Below are 24,642 nucleotides of genomic sequence, written 5' to 3' on the forward strand. Positions count from 1 at the left end.
TAGTGTCTATTAAAATTAATCACTAAAATTAATAATTAATATAAAATATATATTAAAAATAAAAATAATTGATTTTAGTATGGAAGTTGCATTTTTGTAAGGATTTTAAATTATTATTATTATTATTATTATGATTTTGTCTTAAGGGGTTTTAGTTTGTTACGAGTGGAGATAAAACAGATTGATGATTGATCCATTTGTCACTCCTAGAAATTACGATTTACGATTCCCCAAAGTCTTTAATTTAATCAAATAAATCGTTTATTTATAATGAATCTTTATTCCGAATAAATTCGCCGCGTCATGTCCCATATATGATATATCATTCTCTCACGTTCTACTTGTGGTTAAATAAGGGGTCCCATTATCATGTTAAAATATTTGTCCCCCCCGCGTTAGAGTCTCTTTATATAAACGCATATATCCTAAACCCTTATTCATGCTCCTCCATCGTTCAAGAGTGTATTAATTAGTTCGTTCATTTCTCTCTACACTTTCTTGACTGTATCCACATTATTATAGACTAAGAGATTAATTATATTAATGGAGTTGTTTCCTTCTTCTCCAAAAAAATATGATGTTTTTGTGAGCTACAAAGGCGGGGACACCCAAATCAACTTCATTAATAACCTAAACTCAGCACTTACTCAAGCAGGCATTAAAATATACATTGATAGTTACCTCCGAACCGGAGATGCGATATGGCCGCCGCTTCGCGAAGCCATCCACAACTCCAGTGTAGCCTTTGTGATCTTCACAAAGGGCTACGCGTCTTCCAAATGGTGTTTGGAAGAACTTGGGAAGATACTCGAATGCCGAAGAACCGAGGGAATGGGGGTTATACCTCTGTTTTACAATGTTGATCCTTGTGATGTACGGAATCAGAGTGGAACATACGGAGAAGCATTTGCAAAACATGAACGGTGCTTGTTGTTGGATGAAAAAGACAACATCATCAACAAAGAAGATGTTCAGAAGAAACTGTCTCAATGGAAAGGTGCACTCACTGAAGCTGCTAATATATCTGGATGGTACACTCGAAGCAATAAGTGAGTACTAGTTAATTCTTGTGTAACAATAAATTTTGGAAGTTTCATTTTCATGCACCTACCATGCATTACATTATTTGTCATTCTTGTGTAATTTAGATAATTCACATGAAAATAGTTTTTGTATGCAAACTCTTCTTACGCTATAACATTTTAGCTTTTAAATTATTGTTTTTTTGTCACGTTTTAAATATGTAACCTAAAATAGAAAACGGAATAATAAAAATTGGAAAAGTATAGGTAACCAATAAGATTTTTGAACAATGTGTAAACAATGTGAATTAATAGGGTTAAAAGAATAAATTTAATTAGTAGCATTAAATTAGGGTGTAGTGTATTTTTATTTGATTGGTGGTTGTTTATGTTGTTTAAAAATTTCATTGTTCAAAAATTGAGTTTTTATTTTATACAATGTTATTCATTATAATTCTTCAATTTGTATAACTGTTTAAATATTGGATATGGAAGATTAATTAATTTGTAACAAAAATTTTTATTCTAATTAAAAAAATTAATTCTATTTGTTTTTCATTTCTTGATGTGAAAGGATATTAAAGGTTATGTTCCTTAGTCGTTATTATATATAAAATTAACAAACATATTTTATTAAAGCCCTTGCTTTTGCGCAAACTAATCAAAGGATATATGATAACTTTAAATTGAGTAATTCTAGTATGTCTAAATATCTTTGAAAAAGTTTATTCATTATTTATGCTTAGATCTTACTACTAAAATTTTGGCACAGATCTGAATAATTAATATTTGAGAAATGACGTACATTCGCCAAACACTATGCGATGAAGCAACTTCAAAAGTTCACTTACGAAGGAAAAAAAAAATCTGTGGTTTTTAATTTTTTTTATATATAGTTGTTCAACTGTTATTTCTCTTTATCAATATTATTTCTCCTTATCAATATTTTGCATATTTGTTGTCATTAATAAAAGAAAAAAATAATAGAGAAGGAACAGAGAATAAACTTACTTTTTCAGAACAGAACTTCAATGATATACAATATTTAAAAGGCGGCGAAGACTCACATGCAGTTAGTAATTATTATATGATTTAATAGATTTGACTAGATTATTATCTAATAATTTTCGACTATCAACTTTACATGAAAACAGCTGGATGAGAATTTTTTCACCCATTTAAAAATCGTAAAATAACACATAGAGTGCTGAGATATTATATTGTTTAGGCACTATACCTTTAGTTCCTTATAATTTCTTCAGTCTCATATATATAATTTGTTAAAAATGAAAAAATAGACAAAAATAAATTATTCGTATATTTTTAATAATTTCTATTTTATTAAATATTATTTTATAATTATTACATTTTTTACAAATAATTATTATTATTATATTTTCATTAGTTTTATTATTTATTTATAATTTAAATTTAATGAAGATATGTAAAACAAAAATAGTTAAGCATTCTTATACATTAAAATCTAATTAAGTCTGAAGACGCCACTTCTGTTATGGATTAGTTTATCTATTATTTTGATATATAAGGAAGTTAATATATAAACAAAAATTTATATTAATTACATTTGGTAATAGATAAACATAAAAAATCGTTTTTTAATGACTTCTATATATGTGTAGTGTCTAGAATCCAAATTTACTATTTAGTTTTAATTGATTATCTATATTTTAATTTTTTTTAAAAAAAAGAGTAATACTGTAATAGTAGTTTCGTGGCTAGAGTAATGTATAATTACTAATTAAGTATTGGTTTCTCCGCCAAAAGAAATTAAGTATTGGTTTATTTAATCTTTTCAGTGGAAATTAAAGTTAATTTAATCCTCCGTTTAATCTTGCTTTTTCACTAGGAACCAATCTCAAGTCATTGAGAAAATGGTCGGAGATGTATTGGAAATGCTGGAGTTAAGGTTCCCTAAGGAACTAAAATCCAAAGACCTTGTTCGATTTGACAAAATCCTCAAAGAGATGCAATTGTTGCTGTCAAAAAACAGAGGTAATTTGTTAGTTGGAAATGTTCAAGTAATCGGAATTTGCGGTATGAGCGGGATAGGTAAAACAACCATCGCAAAAATCCTTTTTTCCCAACACTTTCCCTTATATGACAGTGTTTGCTTCATAGAAAATGTGAAAGAAGCATCACAAAACATAGAATCTTTAAAAGAGAAGATGGTTTCTGAGCTTCTAAAGGATGAAAATCAAAACTCTAAAGAATCCACATTATTAATTGGAAAGAGGCTTAGTAACAAAAAGATTTTTGTTGTGCTTGATGATGTGGATAATTTAGAACAAGTAGAAGTATTGTGTGAAGAATTTAGATATGCAAGTCCAGAGAGTAAACTCATTATAACTACAAGAAATAAGGATTTGCTTAGGGGAATAATGGTTGATGAATATGATGTTTATGAGATTAAGACATGGAGCTTTGAAGAATCTCTAGAGCTTTTTTGCTCGAGTGCCTTCAAGAGCAAGCATCCGAAGAAAGGATACGAGGATATTGCGAAAAGGGCGGTTGATTATGCCGGTGGTGTTCCGTTGGCTTTGAAGGTTTTGGGTTCGAGTCTTGGTGATAGAAGCATTGAATTTTGGGAGAGGGAATTGGATAAGGTCGAGAACTATTCTTGTGACCGGATTCAAAAGGTGTTGCGAGTGAGCTATGAAGGACTACATGATATTGAGAAGAAAATATTTCTAGACATTGCATTCTTTTTCAAAGACGAGAGTAAAGATTTTGTGGAAAGGGTTTTGAATGCTTGCGGTTTCTATGCTACCGGTGGTTTGAAGGTCCTTGAAGATAAAGCTCTCATAACCATTTCAGATGGCAACAAAATAAAAATGCATGGTTTGGTGCAAGATTTGGCTTTGAGTATTGTTCGTGAAGGCATCGAAGATCATGGAAAACGTAGCCGGTTGAGGGACATTGCTGAAATTTCTAGTGTACTTGAATGCAAAAATAAGGTAATCAATTATCAGCATGGAATGATTTTAGTTAGAACTTAGAACTGTTACTAGTTAATGTGATATTAATTGTTCGCTTATTTTTCTTTGTCAGGGGAGTGATGCTGTTGAAGGTATAAAGTTAGATTTGTCACAAATTGACGATCTACACTTAAATGCTAACGCATTTAGCATCATGACTGAACTAAGATTTTTGAAATTGCATACTCCCTGTGGTAAGATTTCGGGTAACATGGACTATCCTATTGTCCTTAATCAATTTTCTTCCAAGTTGAGGTATCTTGAGTGGAACGGATACCGCTTAAAGTCTCTTCCAGAAAGTTTCTGTGCTACGAAGCTTGTTGAGATTCGAATGGTCCAGAGCCACATAACAGAACTTTGGCATGGGGTTAAGGTATAGTCATTTATTTCATAATTAATATACATTTAACATTTAAAATGACTCGGATCAACGATGTCTCTGATATATCGAATGTTTCTTGCAGAATCTTGTGAATTTAGAGGGAATTGATCTAAGTGAGTGCAAATATTTGGAGAATCTTCCAGATCTGTCCAAGGCATCTAAACTCAAATGGTTGAATCTTTCTGATTGTGAGAGCTTGGTTGAGCTTCATCCATCTGTTTTGTCTCTTGACACGCTTGAAACTTTGATCCTCAATGGCTGCAAGAAACTCAAGAGTTTAAAGAGCGAGAAGCATTTCAGATCTCTCAAGAAAGTCAGTGTGGAGGGATGCACCAGTCTGAAGGAGTTTGCGCTGTCCTCCGATAAGATGGAGAGCTTGGAACTGAAGAATGCAGGAATAGAACAACTGCACTCGTCGATAGGGCTTTCCAGCAACCTTAGATATCTGAATCTAGAAGGTTTGAGATTCCAGAATGTTCCAAATGAGTTATCATCCCTTACAAGCCTTGTGGAACTAAGAATTTCTGATTGCAAAGAACTAGTTCTTGAAAAACAGAAATTGCAAGCATTGTTTGATGGTCTAAGATCTCTAAGATTGCTGCATTTGAAGGATTGTTCAAACTTGCTTGAACTTCCTGAAAACATTAGCGTGTTGTCCAAGTTATGTGAGCTGAGACTAGACGGAAGCGGCGTAGAAACGTTGCCTGAAAGCATCAAGCATCTTTCGCTGCTCGAAATTCTTTCCTTAGAGAATTGCTTGAACCTCAGGCAACTGCCAGAGCTTCCAACAACCATCAAAGAATTAACCGCCGCTAACTGCAAATCGTTGGTGACAGTTCCCACTTTGAAGACTCTTGCAACCATGATGACAGGGCGAGAGAAGTTCGTGTCGTTTGAGAATTGCACGAAACTAGACGGATCTTCGCTCTGCCGGATAGCGGAAGGTGCAGAGTTATCATCAATGAATGCCGCTTTTCAAAATGTGTTTGTAAGAAGCAAAGGCGCCAGCGGTGCCAGCTGTCACAACTACAACTTTGTTAAGGTGTGTTCACCAGGAAGCAGAGTCCCGGAGCAGTTCACATACCGAAGCAGAGAGTCCTCTTTCAAAGTCAAAATTCCTTCACACTCCAACATTTTGGGAATGGTTTTGTCTGTGCTTATTTCGCCAAGCGAAGGAATCAAGAACCATGGTGCCAGAATATTTTGTCAGTGCTATGATGCTGATGGTAGAAAGGTGGGGTATGCTACTAGGTGGTTCCATGAAGCTACCAAGGATTTGAAAGGTGATCATGTTTTTGTTTGGTATGATGCACTTCATTTTGATAGCATTGTTAAAAGCCTCAAAGAACAAGAAATTATTTTTGAGTTCTTTGTTGCAAATGAATTGGGGGAACGTGATGTGTTAAATGTTCTTCCAAAAGAGTGTGGGGTGCGCTTGATTTTTGACTCAGAGTTGCACAATCTTTTGAGGAATTTGCAGTTGGATTTTGAGTCCAAGTGGGAGTTAGGGTTGCGGTTAGGTTCGGAGTTGGGGTTGGAGTTGGGATCAGAGCTAAGGTTGGAGTTGGAGTCACAACAACATAGAGCAATCTGAATGGCAACTGAGAGATTTTATTTCAATGAGGACGAAAGCGATGGATTATACAATGAAGAACACGTTCATCAGAGTGAAAGAAAGGGGATACACAATATCAAGATGTTCTCAGTGAAAGATATGATTGTTTCTATGTCTTCTTCAAATGCGACCCGTATAAAGTATTAGTTTCGCGTAGAAGAAAAAAAAAAGTGAGGGGTTCGTATCATGAGAAATTTATTAATTTAATGTCTTAAAATTTAGTTTGATGTAATGTGTCACTTTTTAATTTAAGTGTGGAAGGAGAAATGGTGTAGTACGTAATTGTGGAGTGTATAGATGCTTTACGCGACTGTGGTGTTAGAAGTAAAAATCGGACCGTCTGATTTTTGAGTACACAAATCGGAGGGTCCGATTTCTATTTAAAAAATTTAAAAATTTTGGAGTACACAAATCGGATGGTCCGATTTGTGTACTCCAATTTTTTTTAATTTTTTAAATACAAGTCGGAAGGTCCGATTACCTTCACCAAAGTTTAAATTTTCTTTTCCACACTAATCGGACTATCGGATTAGTAAATTTAAAAATTTTTTACAAAGAAATCGGATAGTCCAATTTCTTCATTCCTTGTTTCAGAAAAAACTGTCCCACATCCATGTCTAACACTCACAGTTTCCACGACGATGCACAATACACATATATTTTTCATATCCAAAAAAAAAAGCCGTAACGTGTTCTTATTTTATATTTTTACTAATTAATTGTGTATTTAATTTTTTTAATTAAGAAAATATATACTTAGTTATTAAGAAAACATTGATGTCAAAATACTAATAATATTTATTATAAAGAAAGTAGACATAACAAAATTGATTTTACTATTTTAATTTTCATAGGAAAATTAGATAATTAGGGATTGATTTTACTACGACAATTTTTATAGGAAAATTAGACAATTAGCTTGTTTTGAATAATACACAGAATAAAATATCTAAGGGTAATCTAGATCTTGTCCAACCACATGATTCTCTTCAATTTACGTCCAAGGTCATTCGTTATTAGCATCCGAACGTCGTCTAGCAAAACACTTGCTGATTTGGGCAAGTCTGAGTCAAGAATTAGGCGCACCCCACACTCTTTTGTACAAATGTTCAACACACTCCGCTCCCCAAAACCATTTGTAACGGAGAACTCAACAGTGAAATGCCTTTTATAACCTCCAACAACACTGCCATCAAAAAGAAATTCATCATACCATATATACACATGATCACACTTCAACTCCCTTATAGCTTCATGATGCCACCTAGTATACGCCACCTTCGTGCCATTTCCTTGGTATTCGTAGCATTCACATGAGATCTTAGCACCATCCTTCTCCATTTCATCAAATGGAGACAGAACTGCACAAAAAACTAAGCCCCGCACCTTTGAGCTGTAAGGAAGTACGATTCTGAAAGAGGACTTGGTGCTTCGATAAGTGAATTGCCTTGGAACACTGCTTCCTGGCAAACAAACCTTCACGAAGTTGAAGCTGTAGCTATGGCCTAGCTCTGGTGCACTGTTATATTGCTGCGAACGAACCTCCTCCTCCACATCCTTATTTTTGAGTATCGCGTTTGTTGCTATTAAATTCGCACCTTTCGTGATTCCTTCACGTGAAGGTCCATCCAGGTTCGTGCAATTCTCGAACGAGATGAACTTGGTGCTTCCTCTCATCTCTTTCGCAAAGGTCTCTAAGGTGTTTATTGTCACCAAGGACTCGCAGTTAATCACATAAAGCTCTTTGATAAGTGTCGGAAGAGTAGGTAGGTACTTAAGGTTCTTACAGTTTCTCAGCGACAAAATTTCCAGATTGATTAGATCCTTGACGGTTATAGGCAATGTCTCTACACCACTTCCATCTAATCTTAGGTCACACAGATATTCCAAGCACCCAATGTTGTTAGGGAGTTCAGACAATTTATCACAATCCTTCAAATACAGTAAGTGCAGACACCTTAAGCCGTTGAATAAGGTATGCAGTTGCTCTTTGTTGAGTACTAGTTGTCTGCAATTAGAAATTCTCAGCTCTGAAAGATTCTTAAGGAGTGATAACTCATTTGGAAGATTCTCAATAAGTAATTAAGTATCAAACTGTCTAGGTAGAGTGACTTAAGCTTGCTTGAGCGCTGAATTGATTGGTGCAATTCTTCTATTCCAGCATTTCTCAGATCTAGACATTCCATCACACGAGAGGACACGGAAAATTCTCTGAGACTTGTGCAGCCGTTAACACTGATCGTCTTGAGAGATTTCAAGTGCTTCTCACTTCTCAAACTTGTGAGTTTTCTGCATCCATCCAGTGCTAGAATTTCAAGAGCGTCAAGAGACCAAATAGATGAATGAAGCTCTGCCAAGCTCTCACAACCAGAAAGGTTAAGCGATTTAAGTTTTGATGCCTTGGACAAATCCGGGAGATTCGCCAACTCTTTGCATTCACTTAGATCAATTCTCTCTAAACTCACAAGATTCTGCCACATAAATAAAAATAATCTTTCATAAAGCAAACTTATAAGCATACATTGATTAAGTTTGCGGAAAATATCTTTTACCTTCACCCCATGCCAAAGTTTGGTAATATGGCTGTGCGGCATACAAATCTCAACAAGCCTCTGAGTAAACAAATTTTCCGGTGGAGACTTCAAACCATATCCATGCCATTCAAGGTAGCTCAGCTTACCTGAAAATTCATTAAGGACTTCCGGATACACCATGTTACCCAAAGTCTTGCCAGAGGGAGCATACAATTTTAGATATCTTAGATCACTCATCATGCTGAATGCTTTAGAGTTCAAGTGTAGATCATCAATTTGAGACAAATCTAATTTTATACCTTCAATTGCATCACTTCCCTAACAGAAAATAAAGCAAACAATATGTATCACATTAAGTTAGAAATAATATTTTTATAAAGTGAGTATAATGATGAGACTTAAGTTTCCTTACCTTCCTTTTATATTCAAGCACATCTGAAACTTCTTCAATATCCTTCAATCGACTACGTTTTCCAGGATCTTTAATGCCTTGACGAACAATATTCAAGCCCATATCTCGTATTAAATCATGCATCTGTATCTTCTTGTCCTTTGAAATAGTTATGAGAGCTTTATTTGTAAGGACTTTTATTCCACTAACAGCAAATAAACCACTAGCATTTAGTATCTTTTCCACAAAATATTTGTTCTCGTCTTTGAAAAAGAACGCAATATCCAAAAATATCTTCTGCTCTAGAATATCTAGTCCATCATAGCTCACTCGTAACACCTTTTGAATTCCATCGTAGGGATAGTCCTTGAGTTTATTCAATTCGCTATCCCAAAATTCAATACTTGTGTCACGGAGATTTGAGCCCAATACTTTTAAAGCTAAAGGAACACCCCCTGCATAATCAACTGCTCTCTGAGAGAGATCTTCATATCCTTTTTTGGGAACCCAATCTTTGAAGGCACTCAAGCAAAAAAGCTCTACAGATCTCCCAAAGCTCAATGTCTTGACCTCATATATATCATCCTCATCAACTATTCCCCTAAGCAAATGCTTATTTCTTGTTGTTATAATCACTTTACTTTCTGGACCAGCATAGCTACATTCTCTACACAATTGTTCTAGTTGCTCTGAATCATCCACATCATCAAGTACAACTAAAGCTTTTTTATTACTAAGCCTCCTCCTAATGAATGTGTTTGTTGTAGAGTTCAAATATTCATACTTTAGTAGCTCAGAAAGCAGCTTCTCTCGTAAAGATGTAAGTTTGCTTTGTCCTATATTTTGGGGTGCTTCTTTGACATTTTCTAAAAAACACACACTGTCATAATAGGGAAAGAGTTGGGCAAACACAGCCTTTGCAACGGTTGTTTTGCCTATTCCGCCCATGCCCCAAATTCCAATTACATGCACATTTTTGCTTTTACTTTTTGATAGCAATAATGACACATCTTTGCAACTTTTGTCAATTCCAACAAGGTTAACTTGTAGCTCATTAGGAAACCTTAATTCCAACTTTTTCAATACATCTTCAACAATCTGATCGATGACTTGTGACTCGTTCCTTGCAAAGGAATGATCAAAGACAAGATGACATATGTTATTGAATTTAGCACAAACGGCGAAACTACATATTACATAAGCAAATTTAATTATAAAAGTACACAGGGAAATTAAATGACAAATTGTATTCAAATAAGTAAAAAGATGCACTAAAAATTATGGGTTTGATTTATTGGTTAACAAATAAAAAAGGAAAAATGTTGATTGAAAATACATTTTTTTTTATTTTTAATGTACTTCTGATGTATTAAATACAATAAATCATTAAAAATTTAAAGAGAATATTAAAATTTTTTCAAAAAAACTATATTTCTATCTTTTCTTTGTTTTTACTTGTTTATAGTATCTCCCAACTCAACTAATCAAAAACTAATATGTTGCTAATTTGCACTCTATTTAAGAATTTACTATTGGCTAATAAATTGCTACATACATTAAGTAGGATTCGAATATCAACATTTAGTTAAACAGATGAATAAAGTGACCATACAATCAATCCAAGTAGGTTTTATTTTTATCTTCTCTAATCATTTTATGTTGCTGTTGATACAAAAATTTCAACAAATAAATACACTTCGATCATGATTGAAATAGAATGTCGATCATATCTTGTGTGACATGAGTCGAGGAATGGTGTTAAGTCGGAGCTTTATCAACACGTGAATTAATGCATTGACACATGGTAAAATAAAAAATGTGCGTAAATGCTTGATGACCAAGTTAAAAGAAAAGATGTGGGGTGTCCAACTTGGAGAATAAGACTTTTTACCGTTAAAGTAAGGGTGTGTTTGGCAAAAGCGTTGAGGAGGAAAGAAGCACGTTTGAGTCTCTTGAAAGTTTTACCTTTATGTTTGGCAACTTTTATCCTTCTGAACGCATAAGTGATTTCGCCTCTAAACGTACGTTCAGGAGAAGCTAAAATTTGTAATTTCTGCGTTTTACGTTCACGATGGCTGATTATCTTAGAAAATTAGGTGGAAATTTTATTTCTTTTTTACTAATCCTATCCTTCATTTTCTTCTATACAAAGGATACTAGTAACTATTACCATCACAGTTCTCTATGGTTCCTCCTACTTGTTCTTAGTTCCAATTTGTTTTCATCAAAATGGTTCAAATTTGTTTCGATCACTAGCAAAGTGAATATTTTAATTTTTTTATTATTTTTAGTACTCACTTTCATATTTTAATTTTTATATTTTTTATTGTATTTTATATTTATAGGATAAATATTTTTATATTATTTGTGTAGTATTCTAATTTCTCATCTTATATTTTTATATGAGTTTTTTTTTATCATTTACTATACTATTTTTTATATGTATATTTTTTATGAAATTTTTTTTATTTTTGTTTGGCTTTGTTCATGTGATTTTTGTTTTTTTTATTGTATTTTTTTATTCATATGACAAATGTTGTTGATTTTTTTATTGTGCTCTAATTTTTAGATATTTTATTAATTTTATGATATTTTTATTATTTTTTGTTCATATGATTTTTTTTATCCTTTACTGCATTGTATTTATGTTGTGTATGAATTTTTTTTATTTTTTTATTTTATTTTATTCATATGAATTTTATTTACCTTTTGTTGTATTTTTTTTGTTCATATGATATATATGTTGTTAGTTTTATGAAATTTTTATTATTTCTTATCTGTATCAATTTTTTTTTATTCTTTGATGTACTCTATTTTTGTTTTGTATTAATTTTTTTATTTTTTATTCTGATTTTATAAAATTTGTAATTGTAATTATTATATACTACATTTATTATCAAAATTTTATAATATAAATTATGATCTTATAAAAAAGACAAAATAAATAAAAACTAATTATAAGTAACAATAGAGTCATAGATAATGAAAAATAGTTGATACAACAAAGGAAATTGATTATAGTCTAAAATAATACTAAATTAAAGAGTACTCACATTACTAAAAAAATTATAGAATATTTTCTTTTTGTTTGATATTATAAAATTTATAGTACTCTTTTCCATTTTTTTATTTTTTATTGTATTTATTTTATTTATATGATAAATATTTTTTATATTATTTTTGTTAGCATCTTGATTTTGCATGTATATAAAAAAAAATTATTTAAATTGATGTCTTTTTTGATAATTTTTCATCTAAAAGTGATTTTGAATAGTATAATCCAAACAACATTTATTTTACTATAATCAATTTTGATATAAAGATTGCCAAACATAAATCACGTTAACACAAATTTACTTTTCATCAAAATCAATTTTGCAAAATCAATTTTATGCAAACTTCCGTTTGCAAACTGTAATCCAAAGACACTCTAAGGTGTGAGTTGTGAGAGTCTAAAAAAGAGGAAAGAAGAAGCTAAATGGTAGAAAGAAAGAAACATTTCGTAATTCATTGTGATCTATAAATAGAAAAAAACTTAAAAAGAGAGAGAAATTTCAATTTGAACACTTTATAATTACACTAAAATTTAGCAAATTCCAAAGAGAAACATTTCGTAATTCATTGTGATCTATAAATAGAAAAAAACTTAAAAAGAGAGAGGAATTTCAATTTAAACACTTTATAATTACACTAAAATTTAGCAAATTCCAATCACACTGAACGTCAAAAAGAATCATTGAGTGCAAGTGTGTTTGGAGTCAATTTTCAATTTGTTTAGTTTCTTCAAGTATTTTATTCTTCTTTTCTTGAGACATTTTGCTTTTTTTTCAATTTTATTTTTTTATTTTTTTTAATTTTTATTTATTTTATGCGTTTTCTTTTGTTACAATTATTTACATTATTTTCTATATAACTTAGTATCAATAACATTTTATATATTTTTTATTATACATAATATTTTGACACAAACACTTAGTAAACTTCGAATCTGAGCTTTTTCTTTTGTAAATTTCGAATCGAGTTTTCTCTTTTAATAGGAGTGGTATATACTCCTCAAATTAAGGATATAAGTCCACCTCTATCGAAATTTAAAAAAATCAAGCCAAACAATTGCATATGTACATGTCATTCCCAGCTTCACCCATCCCAAGCTATCATTCTCCATAAACAAACCGTCCCAATACATGTAAGTTCCAAAGCGCATATAGTTCATAACCTCAGAGGCGCCATTGACCGTGGTTTACGTCTCCTCGTCAGTTCGTCTCTTCGATGCTAGATTGGTGGAGGCCCCTTTTATCATCGCAATTTCGGCCTCGTCTGTGTAGAATATGGTCACGTCTCTGGTGGCCACGTTATTGGTGGCTACAAGTGGTTAAGCGTTGACCACTCAATAGAAAGTTGACAAGTGACTTCTGCTCAAGCAGTCTTAAGTAGTGTTTAAGCTCACTAAATTTTTCTAATTTTAATCATCATTTCTGGTCAAGAACCATACAACTGAATTCCAATTGAGAAAGAGATCGGTATCAACAAAATCGGGGGACACCTCAGCCAAACAGTAGCATCAGCAACACCTGAGCTAGGTCGGGTATCTTAGCAACCGTCTATGCCGAGGTGGTGGTGACGGATACCGAGTTGGAAGCTTAGGAATGCAAAGGCAACCATCGAGGACCAGAACCGATTTGGAGAAGTTAAGTGCGTCTAAAAGTGGAGCCAGGTGTCTATTCCGGCGGCAGTGGTGAAGCCCAGGCGCGGGTAAGTCCAACCAAGCATCCTGGCAACCATGACAAAGAGAGTAGACAAGGCAACGATAAGCGGCAACGGCGGCGTGTTACCAGCATTCCGCTTGTCATCTTTGGCCTTAGACAAGATATGGAAGGGGCTGCAGCGACGGAGTAGCATTTGGTGGCCACAAATCTCATCTCGTCGAGCATCAAAGTGGCGGAGAAGACCTTCGTTTCAGTCGGTATGGGAAGAGATTCGGGTTAGGTGGTATGGGCAGATGGGTTAGGCTTATAAGACTAAGCCTCTGACATAAAATTATCATGTTTGCTTAATAATTTTACTGTCATTAACAATGTCAAACCCAAATTCAAACACTTTCTTTTACTACACGTGTAAGCTATAAATGGAAAAGCATTTGGAACCAAAAGGTTACCGCAAAAAACTAAACAAAATCACATTAATTTATATTAATAATTAATTTTAAATTTTTTAAATTTAAAATTTAAAAAATTTAAAATTTATTAACTAAACCTAATTGCTATAAAAACCTTCATTTTCTCTCTCACATTAACCTACCCACCTCTAACAATCACACGCACAAACTTCTCTCTCTCCGTCAAGCTCTCTCCGCCTCCCCACCGCAACCCACTCCTCCGATGGCTTCCACTTCTATTTTGTAGCAGTGAACATAACATTTCGAAACACAGCAGGGCCAAGCAAGCACCAAGCAGTTGCCCTTAGAAGCGGAGCCGACTTATCTGCCTTCTACATGTGCAGCTTCGAGGGCTACCAAGACACACTCTACGCCCATTCCATGCGTCAATTCTACTGCGACTGCCACATTTATGGCACCGTTGATTTTATTTTCGGTAACGCCGCCGTAGTCTTCCGAAATTGCAACATCTTCTCCCGCCTCCCTATGGCCGGCCAATTCAACTCAATTACCGCACAAGGCAGAACCGATCCCAACCAAAATACCGGAATCTCCATACACAACGCAACGATTCGACCCGCTGAAGATTTGGCCCCTCGCGTTGGTGTTGTGAAAACGTACCTTGGTAGGCCGTGGAAGCAATACTCGAGGACGGTTTTATCGAAAAATATAAAAAAAAAACATTCATTTAATATGAAAAAAACATCCTAATACTTAACAAGAGAAATATCTAATTATATTTTAGCAAAAATAATTAACTATCTATAAAATTTAAAAAATATATAAAATTTTTAAAGAAATAGACACATTCACATTTGTAATACAAAAAAATTCAAAAAATATATAAAAGAACATCCATTTAGTATGAAAAAGAAACATTTTGATACTTAACAGAAGAAACATCTATATATATTAACTCGTATAAATTTTGGATTCACCAAAAATATTTTGCCTGATTTTTGGCTAATACCTTTTTGGTTCCTAACATTGCTCGCTATAAATTGATGCAACCAAGCTAGTTATTGTAGCCACTAAATATCAAATGTCACCACAATAGGCACCGTAGAATATTGTCCTTCAAGGACATGGCTGGGATAATGTTAATTCTAAGTGTCTTTTTATTTGGTGTTTATTTTTTAGTTAATTTATTTTTTATAATAAATTTTAAATATTTAAAATTTATTAATTTTATATTTTTAAATTAAAAATTAATTATCTAACTTTTTTGACAATTAGACATTAAATTTTGAACACCGTCGCAACACTCATTGGACAAAATGTGTAGTATATTTAATTTTGTTTAAGCATGCAAGTTGTAGGATAGAATAATCTTTTCAAATTTTGCAAATGATGGTAAATTTGTCTCTCAAATATATGATATATCTCTAATAAGAAGAGTTTGCTTCCTACATCTTAAAGAAAAGTGAACATATATTAATGTTTTGCAATGACGTAAATTCTATACAAAAATTAATATATTTTCGCTTTTTTAAGTGGTAGAAGACAAATATAGAATTGAATTTTGACCCACTTGTAAATAATTATTTATGCAATGATTATAAAAATAGTTATTTATATTAATATAATAATAAATAATTAAATATCCAAAAAACTTTGAGAGTTAACTATTTTTAGTAATTTTAATTAATATTTAGTCAGTAAAAATATTAAATTATTTTTAATAAATAAATTTTATTAATTTATATATACAAATTTTGATAAATGTATATGTAAATTATGTGTATAAGTTTTAATAATTAATTATAATTAATATAAATTATGTATGTAATTTATATATATAAAGTGTAAAGTTTTAGCTCGTAAATATAAGTATAAATTATTATTGGTTAAATATTTTTATAAAAATAATAATATTTATTAGTTATGTAATATTATTGATAAAAAAAATGCCAGGCAAGTCAACATTTTTAGTAATAAAAATTAGAAAAATGGTTAGTATTAATTAGTTGAAATGCAAAGAAAAAAAAATTGGCATGTTTGTGTTTGTAATGAAAAAAATTTACAAAATTCATTCCACAGAGGTCAAAGCAAGGGGCGCAAAAAAGAATTTAGAAATACTGACTTGTACTCGCGACTACGAGTGTCCCGCCCCGATATGTTTGCTGCTTCCATGAGAGCATCCTTCCAAGCGGACACTATCTTCTTCACTTCTTCCACACTTTTATCACCCAACAATCCTCTTTCGTGTTCTGCAATGGCTTCTCCGTACACTCCTCTCTGATTTCGAATCTCCGCCGGATCGACCTCGTAAAACACAGGTATCACTACCTGTCCCATCTTTTTCCGGCATTCGAGTACTTTCACAAGCTCTTCCAAGCACCATCTGGAAGACGCGTAGTTCTTGGAGAACACTACTATGGCAACATGGGAGTCCTCGATTGCTTGGGACAGCGATGGCCAGACATCGCGACCCTTTTCGAGGCCTTCGTCGTCCATGTATGCCTTGATGCCGTTTCTTGAGAGCGCGGAATAGAGGTGGCTGGTGAAGTTGGTGCGGGTGTCTTCGCCTCTGAAGCTGACGAACACATCGAGTGGAAGAAAGGGCTCCACATGAACCAGAAACGAATTTTTTTGGTCATCATCAACAACGAGAGACATATCTAGTATCTACCTTTCTATGGATGTGCTTTTCTTCCTTTTTATCTAATTGACTTATCTTGTAATTTCATTTAGAGAGATGAACAAAGCAGAAAGAGTAAGTTCTATGTAGAAACTTAGATCCAGGAGATACAATGGTCTCATTTACTTCAGCTACCTGCTCTATATAACAACAATAATAAAAGAAGAGAAATGCTAGACTACTCTTAAAATTTATTATTTTTACATCATTTTTAACTATTAATTTAATTTTTTTAGTTTAATAATTTAACAATATATATTTTAGCTTACACTTTTAAATATTGATAATTAATTAATAATTAAAAATAATAAATTTTAATAATTTTCTAATATTTTTCTTAAAAGAATATTAAAATGTCAATACCTTTTATTAATATTAATTAATATTTAATTAATATTTTATTTTTGTACTATTAAAATCTAAAATTTAGAATTTAGAACATTGATTAAAAATAATAAATAAAAATTCAGGTACAATTAATTTTATATAAAATTTAATAGTTAAAAATTCTTAAATAATTTCACAGGTTTAATTAAATTGTCATGTAACAACTTTTAACTATATATCAACTTTACATAAATTTAAATACACCTAAATTTACATCAAAATAATAAATTTTATTTTTATATAATATTATTTTTGTTTTTGGACCTGATATTATTCTAATAATAATAGTAGCTAAAAGCTTCTTTTGTCGATTATTATTAGGTATTTCACTAATTATCCAAATTTAATCATGATAATTTTACACTAAAATCAGTTATTAGTATAAAATATATATTAAAAATAAATTAAATAATATATATACTTATGCATAAATATATAGTAACTAATTTTAGTATATAAATATTATTTTTTATCCAAATTATATTGTGGATCCCAAATTTGATATTAGTATGCTTTTTTTTTTTGTGATTTTTCATATGGGTTTTGATTGAAAAGTTATACGCTATTTTTTTTACGTAATGTTATATGCTAATTTTTCTTACCATTCAAACAATATAGGGCTGTTAAATATATCAATCTGGTCTATCTAAATTCGGTTCTTTGTTTAATTCGTGGACTAATTCGTTTTTTTTATAGGTCATAATTTTTAGCCTAAATCGTTTATGGTTAGTTCTAGAGGTAATAAACAAGACGAAACTTGTCATACTGGCTCGAGTAACTCATCAAAAAAAGTGAGTTAGATTAGAAATTTAAAACCGTTATAATGAAAAAATTCGCTTAGCTTGCACCGTCTAACCCACGAGTTTTGGCGGGGCAGAACGGACTTACGCGCCAGGCTCGCCATTTTATAGTTTTGCTTTAAAAAATTTGGTTAATAATTATGTTTATTAGATATTTAGAATTATAAAGATTTTAGTGTTTATGAATTTAGAAATTATAATTTTTTTATCTTTAGAAATTATAAGTTTATTGAAATATTTGTGAAATTATATATTTTTAATATTTAATTAATTAAAAAAAATAAAACAAGAATTAGCATGCTTATCCCGCCATTAGATGGAGCGGGATAAAAATTTGGGACCGCCTCACTAGACAAAACAGGACAAACTAGTTCGTTTGTCACCCTTAGTTAGTCCGATAAGTTAAATGGACTGGTCTATTTATCTTTTTATTTTATTTTTTTGAAAATTTTTTGGTAAAACATATTACTTTTGAATAAAAAACCTTAAACACACAATATTTTTTAGTTGATGAGTTATGTTTTCAGGTTAAATCGGACGAAATATTGGCCAAAAATACTACTTTTAGAAAAAAATGTAAAAAAGTAAACAACCTGCGTATTTAGTCTACAAATTGATCTGTTTAATTCGTTATTTTTTTTGAGTTAGTTGAGTTCAGTATGTTTAACTCAAAATTTATCAAGTTTAATTTTAGAGACAAAATTTACCTATTTAAATGAATAAATAAGTTGACACAATAAATTTAGCCCATTTTAACGACCTACTACAAACTTACAATTACTTTTTTTTATATATAAAAAAAAAAAAAAAACAAAAGAGGAAACATGACTTTTTCTTCTTCTATGTTTCGTCACTTTTGTGCTGCATAACATCCGTTGACTCACTTCTTCCATAACAATACTATCTCCGGATATAATTCTTGTACTTTCCTTTTTGTACATTAATAAACCATGTATCTAAACATAATTTTGAGTTTACTGTATTTACTTTTTTAATGTATCAAAAAGATTTAAAGTGACAATTAATAGGAACTCAAAAATATAATAGTATGGGAATTTAGAAGTTAATATAAATTTGCAATTAAGTAATATCAATTTATCCCGGTAATAATATAAAAACGAATTCAGGATCAAAACGACAAGTCACATGAATAGTGGGTTTGTGGATGGACAATGGGATATTGACTTCACCTTATGTATACATATTGTGGTCATTGGTCAACAATGGCCGGCCTGATTCCTTTTTTCCGTCATTATTTAATAGAATGTCAAACAATTGTTTGCCTGAATTTTTTAATGATTATTAATAATCCACATTGAAATGGCATGCGATGACAGTGGCAGGGAAATTAAAGGGAAATGAAGGCTGATAACATTGTAATTATAACAATGTTATTTGGATATTAAAATTAATTATTATATATTTTTATATAAATATATTATTTAATTTATTTTAATATATATTTTATATTAATGACTGATTTTAATAATTAATTTTAATATATACTTAATATAATTTATAAAAATCTTTTATTACCAAATAATATTCATCAATTAACGGGAAGAGAGAAAAGAGAGAAGTAAACCTCACAAATCGTGATCCAAACAAAATCTATTGAACTTATCCACATCAAGTCAAGTAATGAGTTTGTTTAGTGATGATAAAAGACATTGGGTCCATCATGTCACGGCAAATTTTAAAAAGTTAAATTTTATGGTATTTTTATAATTTTTTAAAATATTTGATATATAGATAATTCTAGTACATTTTAAAATATTGTAGAAGGTCTTGAAAAATCTTAAAAAATTTAAAAGATTCTAAAAAATTTTAAAGTATTTTAAAAAGTTTGAATGTATATAGAAATATAAATAGTAGTATAAAATAATCTAAAAATATTTAAAAAAATATGATAAAATAGATATTTATAATGAATATTTTAAATGATTAATCTAGACTGTTGATTAGATTTAATTCTAACCATCCATTAAAAAGATGGATGACTATAAAATAGAGGGTGAGAATTAGAGTTTGAAGGTGTGAGTCATTTGTAACAAACACTTGAGTAATAAAGTGTTCTTTTTACTAAAGCTTAATTTCTCTTGTCCTCTTAGCTTTCTTGCTAAATACTAAGAGTTAGATTGACTTGGTCTTAACTCAAGAGGTTGAATAAGTCTGAATGCTGGTAGGTAGCATTGGAGTGTGTCCAAGACAATGACAATATGTAACGACCCACAATTTTAAAAAAATAAATATAAATAAATTATAATTTATTTCATAAATTGAAGTTTTTTATTTAAAAATTATTTTATTATAAGTAATTAAATTAATTTTATAAATATTTAAATTCAATCAAATTCATATATATATATTTATATTTGAGTAATCGATATTTCTAATTAAAAAAAAGAGTTTAGTTAATAATATTATTATCGAGTTCGATATCCGTCAATATGAGTAAATATTGGTATTCTTTGGTGAACTTAGTTTTAGTTTTGCTAATGCTTCATCGTATATATTTTATTATTATATTACTAATGTCATTTATATTAATAACTCATATATATTATAACTTGTGTTTTAATATATCCAGCTTTCTTAATTATCCATTTAAGATATTTATAACTTGAATCGCTAACACAGCAGTTTACTGTCACGCCCCTCCCTTGCCACCACATAATCATCACTTAATTCTCTTTCTCTCATTCACCGAACTAAGCATAAGAAAAGAGAGAATGAACCGTGAGAGAAAAAGAAAGAAAATTATGAAATCTTCAACCTTCTTAACTTGATTTTTTGAGATCTGTAACTCCAATAAAAAATTTAATCCGATAAAAATATTTGTATCCTCCACTTCTATATATTGGCATTACTTTTGTCCGGTAGAAGTTGACGGTGACGTAGCTCCTCTTTTCCTTGAGTTCGGCCAATTAGAATTCTAGGAGGTGTAGCCAATTTCTGACGTTTTCTTCTTCAGCAGCTTGGTCGAAAAACTTCTCCAGAGTTTCCATTATTTTGATTTCGTACGGATGTAAGGTTTAATAATTATAATAATTAAATGTGAATTTGATAAGTAAATGTTGGTTTGATTGATTATTGTTGAGTTTGATTGAGTTTTATGTTGAATTTGATTGAATTATTGTTATTTTTGAGATTATGGTTTGGCCTTGGTGGATTTAGCCCAAAATTGAACTGTTTTGAGTAAATTTTGGGACTGGTTTATCTGAAAATATTAAAAAATATTGATGAGGTCTGATGGCCGAGAGATTAAATTAAAAGTTATGAAAATTCGATAACTGTAAAGCTCGAAAATGGACTTAAAAATGAAGCAAAAACTTAAAGAATTTTGGGAATGGGATTTAGTCCTTCGGTAAAGCTATAATCATGAAAACAAAATTTATATTTGAGATTGAAATAGCAATTTAATAAAAACTTGAAGTTACTTTTGTAATTATATACGTTTTGGGGTATTTTGGATAATAATTAAGAAGTTTAGAGGTAAAATGAGTATTTTATAAAAGATGCAAGGTTATTTCGGTAATTATATAATATGTAAGAATATTTTAATAAATTATAAAATGTATTGGGGTAAGAATATAAATATTTTAGGAAGCTTAAAGATATAGAATAATTTATAAAAGATTAAGAACAAAGTTTAAGTTAATAAGTTTTGGATAATAAAAAAAATCATTATTATTATTATTTTAAGATTATTATCAATTTATTTTTAAAATATATTATATATTAGTATTTTATTTAAAATATATTATTTTATTTATGATATACAAAAAGGGTAAGCAGAAAATTGTCCTAAAAGTTTTAGAAAGACAAATCTAAATTAAGAATCTTTGATACTTTTTTCGTAAGACACTTACGGAAAGGTGAGGGAATAATGCGAAGACAATTTATATTGTGAAATGATAAGAAAGAAAAGAAAGAAAGAAAGAACGAAAAGAAAATGAGATAAGCAAAGACATAGTGGTGAGCCCACCGAGATTTGCTTTCCAAAGATACATCAGCCAATTCAGGGGATGGTCGCACCTGTAAGATAGAGGTTACTTACAAAGGTTATTAATACATACATTGGCTAGAGAGAGCCTCACCTCACTACAACATTTTGGGTCTATGGCCATAGTTTTTTTGGTCATGGTAGAAAATCGTGACCATAGACCCTTTTAAAAAGGGTGACTATAGAGTACACGTGGTCATGATTTTTTAAAAAAGAGTGGCTTAAAAGGGTCTATGATCACGGTTTTGAGGAATGACCTAAAGGGGTCTATGGTCACGATTTTTTACAGTGACCAAAAAAGGGTCTATAGTCACGGTTTTTCAAAAAAGAATGACCTAAAAGGGTCTATGGTCACGATTTTTAGGGATGACCTAAAGGGGTCTAAGGTCACGGTTTTGGGAGGTGGCCTAAAAAGGTCTATGGTCACGGTTTTTTACAGTGACCAAAAAGGGGCTATGGTCACGGTTTCACAAAAAAGGGTCTATGGTCACGGTTTTGGGGGTGACCTAAAGGGGTCTATGGTCATGGTTTTGGGGGTGGCCTAAAAGTGTCTTTGGTCACGGTTTTTTACGGTGACCAAAAATGGTCTATGGTTACGGTTTTTCGGAAGGGTGACCTAAAAGGGTCTTTGGTCACGATTTTGGGGGGTGACCTGAAGGAGTCTGTGGTCACAGTTTTGGGGGGTGACCTAAAGGGATCTATGGTCACGGTTTTAGGGGGTGACCTAAAGAGTCTATGGTCACAGTTTTTTACAGTGACCAAAAAGAGTCTATGGTCACAATTTTTCAGAAGGATGACCTAAAAGGGTTTATGGTAACAGTTTTGAAGGGTGACCTAAAGGGATCTATGGTCACGATTTTGGGTGGTGACCTAAAGGAGTTTATGGTTACAATTTTAGGGAATGACCTAAAGGGGTCTATGGTCACAATTTTAATCATTTGAGTTTTAATTAATTAAGATTTTTATGTATTTTTTTATAATTTTAAATATTTTATCTTTTTAAAATTTAAAAATTTTAATAATTAAAAACTAATAATAATTTTATATGATTTACTTTAAATATTAAAATTTTAAATTAAAAAATTAATTAGAACTTAATAATATAAAAAATAATTTAATAACGTAATAACGGATAAAAAACTAGCCCATCATCAGTGACCACTTATAATGCCAAATTCGTTTTAATTATAGTTTAAGTTTTAGCTATGGTACGGTATAAGATAATTGGAACAATATAAAAATTAACTTTGTACATTAAAAATTTAACCATTAAATCGATTATTAAGCTTTGTGCTTTAATTAGAAAAAGAAAACGTGAAAACCCTAAAAGGCTAAAACTAAAGAACGAAGCTAAGGAAACCAACACTAACCACACACACCCACTCACCTAGCATCACTATCCTCTCCTCTCCGAAACTACAAAGCATGAACTAAACCTAGCCCCCACAGCCACCGCAGTCTTTGCCGCCACTGCAGCCACGCAGCCCCGCATCCGACCCCGCAGCAACTGCAGCTCCCCGCAACCCCCATAGCCGCACAGACCCGCAGCGGCGCAGCCACTGCAGCCCCCACACCCACGCAGCCTCCACCGTCATCGTAGGAAGATCCGTCGCTGTCGTAGGAATCTGGGTTGCCGTGATTTGATGCTCTGTCACGCTCTGTCTCTCTGTAATTTAACTCTCTTTCTGTCACGCTCATATTTGTGTTTGGTTTCTTGCATTCTGTTGTTTTGCTTAATTAATTTTTTCTCTTTAATTTTTTTAAATTATGTATAGAAAATTCTTGTTCACAGGTCTATTTCATAAGTCTTTACCTCCACAAATTGACGATGTTTTTGGTTTCTGAAGTCTAATCTGTCCCTTTTTGAGTTCGTCAGTTTTGCAACATTGACTCGGTAATTTAAAGCTCAACCTTATTCCTCATTATTATACTGCATTATTAGTTAGCACTTAGCACTGCTACTATATATTATGTATATATCAAGATCATGGGACACTAATGAGAATTATTTTGAATGCGAACCCATTACAGATACAATTCCAATATTCAGTCAACCTACTCTTCAAGTTCATTTAATTGAATCATCCTATAACAAAAGCATGGATATATAAAATAAAAAGCATACTCGCTCCATAATCAATATCAATTGTACAAACAAAAACAAATAAAATGAGTGTGCATTGAAGAGTACTTTTAGTTTGAATATCCAAAGCATGCTTTGTGGATGCATAAGACAATATTATATGATTACGTAAGGTAAAAGGGAAAATAATGAGTAGTTTACTAGAGAAATAGCTTAATACTAATGGTGTCAATATGTTTGGCCCTATAGGGCTTTGGCCCTACTTTATAGGGCCAGAAGAATAAAAAATCCTATAACTAATAGGGTCGAATTTTTAGAAAGTTCTCAGGGCTAAAAGTTCTCATGGGCCAAAAGCCCTAGGCCCAACCCATGGGTTATCTAATCCTTTTTTTTTTTTTTTACATTCTCTATCTCAACAACACACATAAAACTTATTAAAAGTCATTAGTTTGTTCTATTCCTTTGTCATTGTTATGCGTAGAAAATAAAAAAAATTGAAAAATAAATGTTAATAATGTGCATTGATCATATTAAATCCAACTTTTAACTATATACATCAAGAAATCAAACATGGCATTCACTATCTCATCACCCTTTTCCTTACTCTTTAGCATCTACAATCAATAATGT

The 24,642-nt window shown here is 31.4% G+C and overlaps 2 protein-coding genes across 2 annotated transcripts; one reads left to right on the forward strand and one right to left on the reverse strand.

Annotated features, from left to right (window-relative positions):
- Positions 1-439: 439 nt before the first annotated feature.
- On the forward strand, positions 440-6,297 carry LOC112777102 (disease resistance-like protein DSC1). Its single transcript, XM_025821385.3, has 4 exons — positions 440-1,049; positions 2,890-3,997; positions 4,092-4,391; positions 4,483-6,297. The coding sequence occupies exons 1-4, from the start codon at positions 544-546 to the stop codon at positions 5,992-5,994; spliced, it is 3,426 nt and encodes a 1,141-aa protein (XP_025677170.1). The 5' UTR covers positions 440-543; the 3' UTR covers positions 5,995-6,297.
- A 537-nt stretch (positions 6,298-6,834) lies between these two features.
- LOC112778692 (disease resistance protein Roq1-like) lies at positions 6,835-16,850 on the reverse strand. Its single transcript, XM_072227606.1, has 4 exons — positions 16,179-16,850; positions 8,962-10,063; positions 8,568-8,867; positions 6,835-8,486 (listed from the first exon to the last, which is right to left on the reverse strand). Exons 1-4 carry the CDS (start codon positions 16,712-16,714, stop codon positions 8,040-8,042), a joined length of 2,385 nt encoding a protein of 794 aa, XP_072083707.1. The 5' UTR covers positions 16,715-16,850; the 3' UTR covers positions 6,835-8,039.
- Between the last annotated feature and the right edge of the window lie 7,792 nt (positions 16,851-24,642).

The sequence above is a fragment of the Arachis hypogaea genome, chromosome 19 (genome assembly GCF_003086295.3).
Source record: "Arachis hypogaea cultivar Tifrunner chromosome 19, arahy.Tifrunner.gnm2.J5K5, whole genome shotgun sequence".
Classification (NCBI taxonomy): domain Eukaryota; kingdom Viridiplantae; phylum Streptophyta; class Magnoliopsida; order Fabales; family Fabaceae; genus Arachis; species Arachis hypogaea.

What these genes read in the sequence shown, in the direction of transcription:
- LOC112777102 (XM_025821385.3), top strand. Translation starts at nt 544, where the DNA reads ATGGAGTTGTTTCCTTCTTCTCCAAAAAAATATGATGTTTTTGTGAGC. An exon ending in TACTTGAATGCAAAAATAAG is followed by an intron (nt 3,998 to 4,091) that starts GTAATCAATTAT and finishes TTTCTTTGTCAG; the next exon opens with GGGAGTGATGCTGTTGAAGG. An exon ending in AACTTTGGCATGGGGTTAAG is followed by an intron (nt 4,392 to 4,482) that starts GTATAGTCATTT and finishes TGTTTCTTGCAG; the next exon opens with AATCTTGTGAATTTAGAGGG.
- LOC112778692 (XM_072227606.1), bottom strand. Translation starts at nt 16,714, where the DNA reads ATGTCTCTCGTTGTTGATGATGACCAAAAAAATTCGTTTCTGGTTCAT. An exon ending in TGCTTGAATATAAAAGGAAG is followed by an intron (nt 8,868 to 8,961) that starts GTAAGGAAACTT and finishes ATTTTCTGTTAG; the next exon opens with GGAAGTGATGCAATTGAAGG. An exon ending in AACTTTGGCATGGGGTGAAG is followed by an intron (nt 8,487 to 8,567) that starts GTAAAAGATATT and finishes TTTATGTGGCAG; the next exon opens with AATCTTGTGAGTTTAGAGAG.